The 12,002-nt window shown below is 40.6% G+C and overlaps 1 protein-coding gene across 1 annotated transcript in view; it reads left to right on the top strand.

The window, feature by feature from the left end:
* The window catches only part of Prdm10 (PR domain containing 10), a 126,816-nt gene that overhangs the window by 96,588 nt on the left and 18,226 nt on the right, over positions 1-12,002 (top strand). The window contains exons 13-16 of the mRNA XM_013009437.1: positions 1,400-1,747; positions 3,493-3,648; positions 9,689-9,868; positions 10,925-11,035. Of these exons, the coding sequence (XP_012864891.1) occupies positions 1,400-1,747; positions 3,493-3,648; positions 9,689-9,868; positions 10,925-11,035 (795 nt within the window). The remainder of the gene's footprint in view (positions 1-1,399; positions 1,748-3,492; positions 3,649-9,688; positions 9,869-10,924; positions 11,036-12,002) is intronic.

Genomic DNA, 12,002 nt, shown 5'->3' with positions numbered 1-12,002 from the left:
CTTCATGCATGCTAGGCAAGCACTGTACCACTGAGCCTCATTCCCAGCTGTCTCATGGACTTTTATATCTGGGCTTACTTCCAGCTACAATCCTCAGATCTTAGCTTCTTAAGTAGACAGGATTAAAAGAGTGAACTACCAGTTAAATTATTTTTATCAAGAACTTTAGGACATAATATTTGGGGTAATGTATTCTACCCTTATTCAGACATGTGTAACTTATAAGTCTTCTCTTCCAAATTAACAAACGTTATCATTCTGATACTCCTTCCTTCCTTCCTTCCTTCCTTCCTTCCTTCCTTCCTTCCTTCCTTCCCTCCTTCTTTCCTTCCTTCCTTCTTTCCTTTCTTCCTTCTTCCTTCCTTTCTTCTTTCCTTCCTTCCCTCCTTCCTTACTTGCTCCCTCCCTCCCTCCCTTCTTCCCTCCCTTGCTCCATTCTTCCCTCCCTCTCTCCCTTTCTTCCCTCTCTCCTTTTCTCCCTCCCTCTCTTCCTCTATTCTTCCTTCCTTCCTCCCTTTTTCTTTCTTTCTTTCTTCCTTTCCTTTCTTCCTTTCTTTTTCTCTCTTCCTTGCTTGCTTCTTTCATTCTTCCTTGCTTCTTTTCTTTCTCTCTCTTCCTTTCTTCCTTTCATTCTTTCTTTCTCTTTCTCTCTTTCTTTCTCTCTCTCTTTCTCTTTCTTTCTCCCTTCTTCCCTTCCTCCCTTCCTCCCTTCCTTTCTTCCTGCCAGTCCTGGGGCTGGGCACTGTCCCTGAGCTTCTTTTGCTCAAGGCTAGCTAGCACTCTACCACTTGAGCCACAGTGCCACTTCTGCCATTCTCTGTTTATATGGTACTGAGGAATAGAACCCAAGGCTTCATGCATGCTAGGCAAGCACTCTACCACTAAGCCATATTCCCAGCCCTTTTCTGATGCAAATCTTTAAAAAAATTATATTATCTTTAAGTAGTTGTACAAAGAAGTTCCCATTCTACAAAACAGTATATGAATGCAAGGTATCTGACAACATTGTCACCCATCTGATGCAAATCTTTAAATTAAAAATTTTTTAATGATATTAGAAATTGAACCCAGGATCTCATGTATGCTAGGCAAATGCTTGAGCTCCAGCCCACAAGTGTCCTCTTAAAAACCCGTATTGAATGTTACTTCTAATCCTTTCAAAAGAAAACACATACGTGGGCATAACATAAAGCAAAATGTAGTAATAATCTTTGAAAGATATACTTTGGGGATGGCTTTCATTTTCAGCATTTTTACCAGGAAAGTCTTCTCTTCCCTTTGTGTCTTGGCATTTGGAGTCTGTGATTACAAGGATCACCTTCTCTTCCCCTACAGATGTGTGAATCGCTGGCATTCTCAGTTTTCTCACGACATGGTCATATTTCTGTATGTCTTTCAGAATGCAGCTCTTCAGCATCTGTTTATTCGGAAGTCCTTCCGGCCTTTTAAGTGTTTGCAGTGTGGGAAGGCCTTCCGTGAAAAGGACAAACTGGACCAACACTTACGCTTCCATGGGCGGGAGGGTAACTGCCCGTTGACCTGTGATCTGTGTAACAAGGGCTTCATCAGCAGTGCTTCTCTGGAGAGCCACATGAAGCTCCATTCAGACCAGAAGACTTACTCTTGCATTTTTTGCCCAGAATCCTTTGATCGCCTTGATTTGTTGAAAGATCATGTGGCCATTCATATCAATGATGGCTATTTCACCTGCCCAACTTGTAAGAAACGGTTCCCAGATTTTATCCAGGTGAGTGTCCACTAACCAAGATTCTTGTCTACTTCCTTCTTTTGCTAAAAGAAACTTCGATTTTTGGAAAATTGAGACTGCCTACCACCTACATTTCCACTTCCTCAATCAAACTATTTTTGACAATCTTATGATCCATAATTGTTCAAATCAGACCTTGTCATCTAAATATCTAAGCTACATTTCAAGTAATAAACACTCAGATGTGGTTATAATTTTTTAAGCCTGCCTTAATACTTGTCAATATCCATTGTTGATGAAATATGATATAGAATCTGTAGAAGACAAACTCCCATTCCTGGGCTATAAGCATCTCCCTGGTTTCCTGTCTTGCGTTACTAAGGTCATACATTTTGGAAGGAAGCAAGAAAAAGGTGGTGTATAGTATGCTTTTGTATGTGCTTCCTGGTAGTATATTCTTTGTTAGAGAAAAATGGGTCAAGATAATTTCCATAATAGCCATGATTTCATTTTATATATTAGTGAATTATCAAATCTCAATATCTCATAAAAATACTTTTAAAAGGACAGTTACTAAAGCAAAAGCATAATAGATTTAATCATAGTATTGCTAGTATTAAAAGTCTTGAGAATTTCCTCATTTCATATAGTTAGAAGATTGCTAAGGCAGAATTTGATGGCAAAGAATTGTCAAAATAATGGAGCAAAATGCTTTATAAAATACTAATTAACTTCCATTCATAGTGCTTTTCTTTTTTCTCTTCCTCTCTCATCTTTTCTTTCTTTTTCTCAATTTTTTTCTCTCCCTCCCTCCCTCCTTTCCTTCCTTTCTTTCTTCCTTTCTTCCTTCCTTCTTTCCTTTCTCTCTCTCTCTCTCTCTTTCTTTCTTTTCTGTGCTGGGGATGGAACCCAGGGCTAACACATGCTAGGGACTAGGTACATGCTGTACTGAGCTATATTCTGTCCCCACAGTTGTTTTTAATTTAACATGTCTAGCTAAGAGCATTCAAAAGATACATATATGTGTGTATTATGTATGTATAAGTACATATATTATGTAGGCATACATATGGATATATGTTATTTATAATATATATATATATATATATATGATATATACTTATATATATCATGTGGTAGAAATTGAACATAGGCCAAAGCTATATCCTATTATTCTTTTATTATCTAAAAGCAAAGAGAATATTTCCCGAAGCAAGGAGAAAAACACCTGTGTTGTAATCATAAATGGGTAATGTTTCCCATGTCATCTAATTCATATTTTTAATTCTTCAAACTTAATTTTTCTTTCTAGTGCTGGGATTGAACCAGGGCCTCATGTTTGCTAGGTAATTGCTCTACAACAAAGCTCTACATCCCCAATCCCAGAGTGATTTTATGGAAAGATATAAAAAGAAATTCTTTTCTTGTAGATAGTTTGCCAAGATTTATTTAAACACCAAACAATCCTGCTTTTTATCTTAAACAAAAAGGAAGCGAAATTTGGACACCAAGTGGTCAGGACATCTCAACAAAAATTTTTCTTTTTTCTATTATTCGCCTGGGAGGTTCAGAGTTATAGGGCTTTCTGGCAACTTGTTTAATTCAGGGCAAGGACAGTAGGTATTATTGAGGCTAAGTCATCATATTTGATTGGATGACAGGGCCGGGTTGATGGAAATCCATGCTAATGCATTGGTGCCCTCTAGTGTTGGGAGGAGCTAGCTGCCTTTGGTTCTTGTCTTTGCTGCCTGAGGGCCTGAGTTTCCCCTGGTCTTTACTGCCAGGTAAAAAAGCACGTTCGCAGCTTCCATTCAGAAAAGATCTACCAGTGTACAGAGTGTGACAAGGCCTTCTGCCGTCCTGATAAGCTGCGGCTCCACATGCTCCGGCATTCAGATCGCAAAGACTTCCTGTGTTCTACCTGTGGAAAACAGTTTAAGGTATGTATTGATAGCCACTGGAATGGAGTTAAGCAGAGGATAAGTGCCTGCTCATTTAATTCATGTATCACCATTTATGTTGAGCTGAATTGGGAAGCACTTTAGGCCTTTGATTTACTTAGAAAATTAATAGTAAGAAGTTACTTATTTCTCAAAATAATTAAAATCCCTAAACTATTGAATTAATAATGCAGATCCTAATAATGCACAGAAATGGAGGGACAAAGGGTGAATAAATGCAGCAGTGGTACTCGGTAGACACTGTGTTGAAAATGAACTACACAACTTATGAGTGGGGACAGGAGAGAAAAGCTGGGAGAGAGCAAAGGAAGGGGTGACTTTATCCAAAAAGGAATGTATTCGTTATGAAATAGTAACCTATATCATCTTTATAATAAAAGTTTAAAAGCAAAAACAAAAAAATAAAGAATGCAGATCCTAAAAGAATCTAATTATATACTAACTAGTACAACTAAGTTATTATTGAGGTGTTTCTAAAAGTCCAGTATACTTACTTACATTCAAACCAAGGGATGGATTTTATTTATTTATTTGGTATTGGTAGTGAATCTTGAATTCAGGGCATGGGCACTATCCTTAGTTTTCTCACTCAAGGCTGGCACTCTACCATGCAAGCCGCAGCTGATCCTGACTTTTGATAGTTAGCTGGAGATAAGAGTCTCATCTTTTCTGCCTGAGCTGGCATCAAACTATGATCCTCATATCTCAGCCTTCTGAGTAGCTTGGATTATAAGTGAGAGCCACCAAGCACCCAGTTGCCAAGGGACTTATTTTATTTTATTTTTTTGTGTTGGTTTGTGGGGCTTGAACTCTGGGCCTGAGTGCTTGTCCCTCAGCTCTTCAGCTCAAGGCTAGTGCTCTACCACTTGAGCTACAGTGCCACTGCTGGTTTTTCTGATGGTTTATTGGAGATAAGAGTTTCATGGGGCTGGGAAGGTGGCTCAGTGGTAGAGTGCTTGCCTTGCATGCCTGAGGCCCTGGGTTCGATTCCCCAGCACCACATATGCAAAAATTAAAAAAAGCCAGAAGTGGCGCTATGGCTCAAGTGGTAGAGCGCTAGCCTTGAGTTGAAGAGCTGAGGGACAGCGCCCAGGCCCAGAGTTCAGGCCCCACGACCGGACACCCCCCCCAAAAAAAAAGAGTTTCATGGACTTTCCTGACTGAGCTTGGCCTTGAGCTGGCTTTGAATCGCGATCCTCAGATCTCAGCCTCCTGAGTAGCTAGGATTACAGGTGTGAGCCACCAGCACCTGGCTTGCTTTTATTGATGAGCTTTTATTAAGCATCTGAATATATAACTGAGGTAACCAGAGTCTCATCTAACAGGGATGGAAGATGTGAAGGGTGCTGAGACCACTTTGGAGAGTGGCAATGACTTCAAGCATTAAATGAAGTATAACACATATTTTGGCATGTTGGTACATACATATGATCCCAGTACTCAGGAGGCTGAGGAAAGAGAATCAAAAAGTTTGAGGCCATCTGGCTTACATAGTAAACCAAAAAAGCAGAAAAAGTAAAGAAAGTATCCAAAACCTGCCTGGACTTGAGAAACAACAAAAGAAAAGCCCACAGGAGACTCAGAGATAAGGGTTACATAAATAAATGTGAAAAATAATCATATGTTTCATTTGGAAATAAGGAGATTTCACAAAAATGTCATTGAGAGACACTACTGAATTTGACTGTGGCTTGTACTATCATAGATAATGGGAAAAATCAGAACTGGATCCTTAGGAGGGAAAAATGTGGGGGTATATCTATTTAGAATAACATTAAAAGCCAGACACCAATGGCTCACACATTTAATCCTAGCTATTCAAGAGGCTGAGATCTCAGGATTGTGGTTCAAAGCCAGCCCTGGTAGTAAAGTCCATGAAATTTTTATCTTCAGTTAAACACCAAAAAAGCTGGAGGTTGAGCTGTGGCTCAAAGTAGAGCACTAGCAGGACATAGAAAGTAATTTTTAATGCTCAAGTTTTGTGGTTCATTTGTCATAAATTATTGTGGTGGTTTATATAGGATAATAGCATTATTTAAAGCTCTGTAAGCAACTCAAATGTGAAAAGTATAAGTAAGTCTGGATTTTTCTTGGTTTTATAATGAAGCTATTCTGTGTTAAGGATTCAACCTATGGCTTTATGGATGCTAAATACTGGCTCTACCACCAAATTTTAGGCTTAGCCCTATAAAAGAAAAGATTTTATATGAAAGGATCCCTGTCTTGTGATGTTAATTATTTGGGCAACCATCCATCCTATCCACTCAACACCCTTTGCGTATCAATTTTTTGCCCGATATTACTTTAACACCAAGAAAAGTGTTAAAAAATCAACTTCTTTTTTCTCCTTTCATTTCACCCAATATATTGGTCAGGGTTCAATTAGGGAAGCAAAGTTACTTGCCAGAATAAGAGATTGTCTTAGAAGACTAAGTAAATGTCTGAAAGGAGAAGTTGGGTATCAGAACAGCCACCTTTGAATCTTCTGAAGCAATGGCCTGGGCAGACAAGTGGGAACTCACCTGCAGGGCCGGCCCATGGACGAAAGCTGCCGTCATCCACAGAAGTCCATGTGTCTGATGGCAAGCCTGAGTTGGACGGCAGGACTGGCAATCAGGAAGAGAGCTGTGGCTGAGATGGAAGGAGGATTTGGGGGAGGAACTGACCCTTCCAGTCTGGTGCTAGCTTCTCTTTTGGCTGATTCTAACTTGGAACAATACTGGGAAGAAGATTCTATCTAAATGTAGTTTGTCTGGCCATATTGATAGACCTCAAAACTACCACATACTTACAATGATTTTTTTTTTCAGACATAGCTGGGGTAATTTTCTAGAGAACAAATCTGATGTCCTGGCTCTTGTAAAAAAAAATTCCTTAATAGGTCTTCATAAAGATAGATCCTCCAGTTCTCATCATTTAACAGACACTGCAAAACCTCGTTTCGCTTTGCCTCTCTTTTCCCTCTTCCACTTTGCACTCTGGCTACACTCCAGTGCAGGGTACATTTCTCCTCCCTCTTACCCAAGCTTGAAAGACGCTTTCAGATTCATATCATTTCACCTGGCAAGTATCACACTTCGTCTGGGCATTTCTTGGTCTGTGAACTGAGTGGTTTTTTTTTTTTTATTATTAATTTCCATAGTACCTTTTGCTTGATAACATGTATTTGCTGATAGCACTCATATATTAAATTTGTCTGTCCTCCTAACTATAAATTCCATGAGGCCAACAAAGATAGAAGATAGAGAGATGGAGATAGATAGATAAGGTATTTTGACTTTAGAAAGCTAACACTTTTGTCGGAAAATAAACATTTAAAATTTTATTTAATTGGCATGTTGGTGCAACATGAAGATGAGGATGAGGCAGGAGGATCTGCACTGTGAGGTTAGCCCAGGCTACATGGTAAGAGCCTGCCTCCAAAATAAAATATTGATACTATAATAATGGATGATGTGCTATGAGAACAGTTAACTCTTACTTGGAGTATAAGGGAGCACTGATAGATTTTTGTTTTCAGTGGGAATTGAACCCAGAACCTCACAGATACTAGTTGAGTATTGTACTATTTAACTCTACTCCCAGCTCACAATAACGATTCCGAATTCACTAAAGGTTGAGGAAGAGTTTGCCAGCTAGGGAAAAGGAAAGGATGAGGAATGAAGATACCCCAAGAGAGGAAGCAGCAGGGACTGAAGCAGTAGCACATTCAACAGAGGAGATGGTGAGTGATGGATGGACTGGATGTGTAGGAAGAGGCCAGTGAGGAGATGACATCAGAGAGGTAAAGCCAGCTTGTTAGACTGATTAATTAGACTTACAGTAAAGAGAGCCCAGAACCTTTTGAAGCTGGTCCTAAACTCAGGCTCACAAGCCTAAGGAGGTCCAGGCAGACAATTGAAGAAGAACTCATAGGACCTTGGGATGGATGAAAGAGTGAAAGGCAGAGTATGGAGAATTGAGATCTGTGCTTTGGGAGGCTAGATGTCTGCGTACATCACTGATATTAAGAAGCTAGGTACAGCGTGAGGAGAAATGAGTAGAAGGTATGGAATCTGATTTGGGAGATGCTGGAGTGGAAAGGTCTTGTGGAGATTTGGCACCCAACAAATACATGCCCATTACTGTTTATCTGGTGTGTATTAATATGGTGCTTTGAGGTTTAAGAAATGATTTGGTTAGGGTGAATTGGTCTGTTTAATGAAAATAGAGGAAGAAAATTAGTGGATACTGGTGATCAGGAGAAAGTAGCAAGGCAATGGAACTTTATCACTGGCTCTGCTATAAAGAAGATTACTGTTACTTAGGGCATTGTCCTTAGCCCAGATTTTGCTGCAGACTGAGAAACTGAGCATCCCAGGAGTGAGAGGCCCAGTGGGACAGGGAAAAGAGTAGTTGTATCCATTGTAGCAGAGGCAACTGAGAGAGAGGTGCCCTGCACTGGGACTTAGTACTCGGCATAGTAAGCACTGGAGCATTTGTTGAATGAATGTGCTGAAAACCTCAGTGGTTAAAGACAGTCCCTGCACCAAAAGTTGGGAAGAACTTCTTGCAGAAAGAGTCAGTCATTTCAAAACTGAAGCAGTTTGAAACTCCTTCCAAGAGCAGACAACCCCACTGGATAACGAAGTTGGCTTTTTTTCTTTCTTAAAAAAATTATTTTAAAGGTGATATACAGAGAGTTTACAGTTTCCTAAGTCAGGTAACGAGAACATTTCTTTTGGGATAATGTCACTACTTCCTTCGCGCTCTCCCAGTTTCTTTCCTCTCTAGTATAGTTCATTTTCAGGATAGTGTCTAGTGAGTCCCACTGCTGCACTTGTTCACCCTCTGTCCTTCCATTTCTGTACCTCACCTGGCCCTCCCAAAGACAGATAAATAAACAAGACAAAAAGAAAATAGAAACAACAAAGAAAAAAGCTCTTGTTTCCATTTTCTGGAGTTCATCTTGATAAATACTATTTTCTATGATCAGAGGCACATGGGCAATGTGGCTTTGTGTTCTTCCCTAAGAGTATGCTCCTTTAGTGGCTTTTTTAAAATTTTATTTTTATTCAGAATGACCTCTGCCTAATTTTCTCTCTGTGGACTTGCACTAGCATGGATTACTAGATAATCAAGGCAGCTAGATAATCCCAGCAATTTGTGAGGCTGACCCTAGCTCCAAAAAAAAAAAAAAAGGTGCACCTGTGCCCTGGTCCACATGGTCCATGTACAGTGGATAGTGCAATTGCTGACTTGAATTTCTAAATCCATGAGGTAAGAAACGCAAATCCATTAGCTGATAGGTCTTTACTGAATTGCATTTGAGATTTCAAAGTGCCATGTCATTCAAATATGTGGGAATTGAGTATTGTACCCATGGCTTTGTAAATTCAATATTGCTGATCATTCTTTATCAGTTTGTTGTGTAGTTGTTAATACCAAACTTACCAATGTACTCTTTGTGCTCCTTTATATAAAGCAGAGTCTTTCTTCTCAAAAAGCAGTCATTCATGTTTAATGATGGCAACCTACTAAAGGCACTTGTTAGTGATTCTACTTTGTGTGTGTGCGTGTGTGCGTGCACGTGTGCGCGCATGTGTGTGTGTGCGCGCGCGCGCGTGTGTGTGTGTGTGTGTGTATGCGCACGCCAGTCCTAGGGCTTTGAACTCGGCCTGGGTGCTATCCTGAGCCTCTTTTGCTCAGTGCTAGCATTCTACCACTTGAGTCACAGCTCCACCGCATCTTTTTTGGTAGTTAATTGGAAATAAAGAGTCTCACAGGCTTTCTTGCCCCATGTGGCTTCGAACCAAGATCCTCATATCTCAGCCTGAGCAGCTAGGATTACAGGTGTGAGTCACTGGTGCCTGGCCTGTGATTCTACTTTTGATCCATCTGTGATATCCCACTACTGCAGCAACCAAATTAGTGGCTTGTGGTAACTACGCGTTTGTATTTCTCTAAAAACAATCATTCCTTCCATTAAAATTATACTGTACTCACCCTTACTCCATTTTCAAAAATTCTCTCCAAATAGCGGAAAGACAAACTACGGGAACACATGCAAAGAATGCATAATCCTGAAAGAGAAGCCAAGAAAGCCGATCGCATCAGCCGCTCCAAGACCTTCAAACCCCGCATCACATCCACGGACTATGACAGCTTCACGTTCAAGTGCCGCCTGTGTATGATGGGCTTTCGGCGCAGAGGCATGCTGGTCAGTGCTGCTTCCCAGTCCACCTTCTTTCTCTTGGATATTGTGTTGTGTCTGTGAGTCTGTGTGTCAGTAGGTGTAGTCACTGGCTGGGGGAATAAACTGGCGAACAATTCCCAGTCTGGAATTTCTGCTTCCTATTTCCCTTTGCCCTCCTGTGTCACTTTTTGGGTTACCTGCTATGAGAAGGCTTTCTGTTGTGTGTTTCTGGGGATTGAACCTGCTAAGCACATGCTCTACCACTGAACCCTCCCTGACCTCTCACTGGTCATTACCAGGTATTTTTTTTTTTTCCTTATGCTTCTCAGTCTCTGTGGTTTTGTTCTATTTTCCTCTTCTCTTTTGTGTTCCTTTGGAAGGTGTGTGTGTGTGTATTCGCGCACCAGTACGAGGGTTTGAACTCAGGGCTGCATGCACGTGGCTCTTTCACTCAAGGCTGATGTTCTACCACTTGAGCCATACCTCCAGCTCCTTGTGTTCCTGATTATACTTGCTGGGGAGGGGGAATCTTTGCCTTCTCCCTGACTATCTGTGAATGCCAGTCCCTCTTTTTTTCCAGTTAGGAAATGACAGTAGAAGGAAACTTCCCATCAAAGCAGGATATGTGGTCCCAGGTTAGTGTAAACAGAATAAAGCCCATTTACTGCTCTTGACCTACTTTGACCACCTTATAGTTGCAGAATACATTTTAGCTAAGAGCTAGAAAGGTAGAACAATATTTAAAATTCAAAGCCTTACTTTGTATTGTATTTATTCAGGAGAATTAACCAAAGAAAAGCCAGTATAGTCGTATTTTCCCAGTAGTACTTCTGTCAGCCAGAGACTTTTGATGCGACCCTGGTGACCCAGCTTGATTTCAGTTGTTTGTGGAGTGAATTAATGTTACCTCCTGTTGACAGGAAGTGGTGTCACATGTGCCTGGAGGTGCTGATCCTAGGCAAATGCTTTGCTGTGTGGGCTCTGCTTCAAAGCATTTCAGCTTCCAGCGCTCTTATCCTAGGCATTTGTTTACCTTCTCTAATGGGCCCTCTTTCTCATTTGTTCTTGTTTTTCCTTTAGGTAAATCACTTATCAAAGAGGCATCCAGACATGAAGATAGAAGAGGTGCCAGAGTTAACCCTACCTATCATAAAACCCAACCGTGATTATTTCTGTCAGTACTGTGATAAGGTAAAAGCAAAATACCCACTCTGGCGAGCCAAACTGTGGGAGCCCTGTTTAGAGCCAGTTTGTTGGCATGCACAAATCTACAGTAGGATCTTACAGTTGCTCATAGCAGATGGCTCCTTGCCTCGCAGTAGTTTTCCATTCAGACAAAAAGCTAGACTTGCAACTGCATTTAAGCCCATTTCCCCCCCCCCCCTTAAGAATTGGTTGATACAGCCAGGTGCCAGTGGCTCATGCGTGTAATCCTAGCTACTCAGGAGGCTGAGATCTGAGGATCACAGTTCAAAGCCAGCCTGGGCAGAAAATCTGTGAGATTCTTATCTCCAGTTAACCACCAGAAAACCGGAAGTCGCACTGTGCTCAAGTGAACTGAATGCAGGAACAGCGCCCAGGCCCAGAGTTCAAGCCCCATGACTGACCAAAAAAAAAAAAAAAAAAGGATTTGGTTTTCTTATTATCTCTTTTTTCTGTGACTTCTGTTATAAAAGAGGAGATATGGATTGCCAAGAGCTTATAATACACATTCATTCTATGTTCTTAAGGTCTAATGAGAGCATCTGTCAAATCTGTAGTAGGTTTGGGATTTCTAGAAGACTGGGTGGGATGTGAAAAAGTTGGTTTTTTTTTAATACGATATTTGTTGTGAAAATAGTGTACAGAGGGGTTACAGTTACATGAGGAAGGTAATGAGCACATTTCCTATCATTCATTGTTACCTTCTCCTTTGTTTTCCCTCTACCATCCCTTCCTTCCCACCTCCCCAACTCCTCCATCTCTCTCTCCCCCCAACAAGTTGTAAAGTTTGCTTTCAACATAGTGTCTTGTACATTTCATTGTTACAATGGGTCAACCTGTATCCCTATTTAAGCATTTTGGTGAAAAAGTTTTGCAATGCATACTCTACTTGGATGATTTCATTCTTCTTGTTCTTCTTATACTTCTTCTTTTTGGTACACTTACAAAGGAAAGA

The sequence above is a fragment of the Dipodomys ordii genome, unplaced genomic scaffold, assembly GCF_000151885.1.
Source record: "Dipodomys ordii isolate 6190 unplaced genomic scaffold, Dord_2.0 Scaffold10, whole genome shotgun sequence".
Classification (NCBI taxonomy): domain Eukaryota; kingdom Metazoa; phylum Chordata; class Mammalia; order Rodentia; family Heteromyidae; genus Dipodomys; species Dipodomys ordii.
Note: the sequence above shows the minus strand (reverse complement) of the source record. Positions and strands in the feature narration are given on the sequence as shown.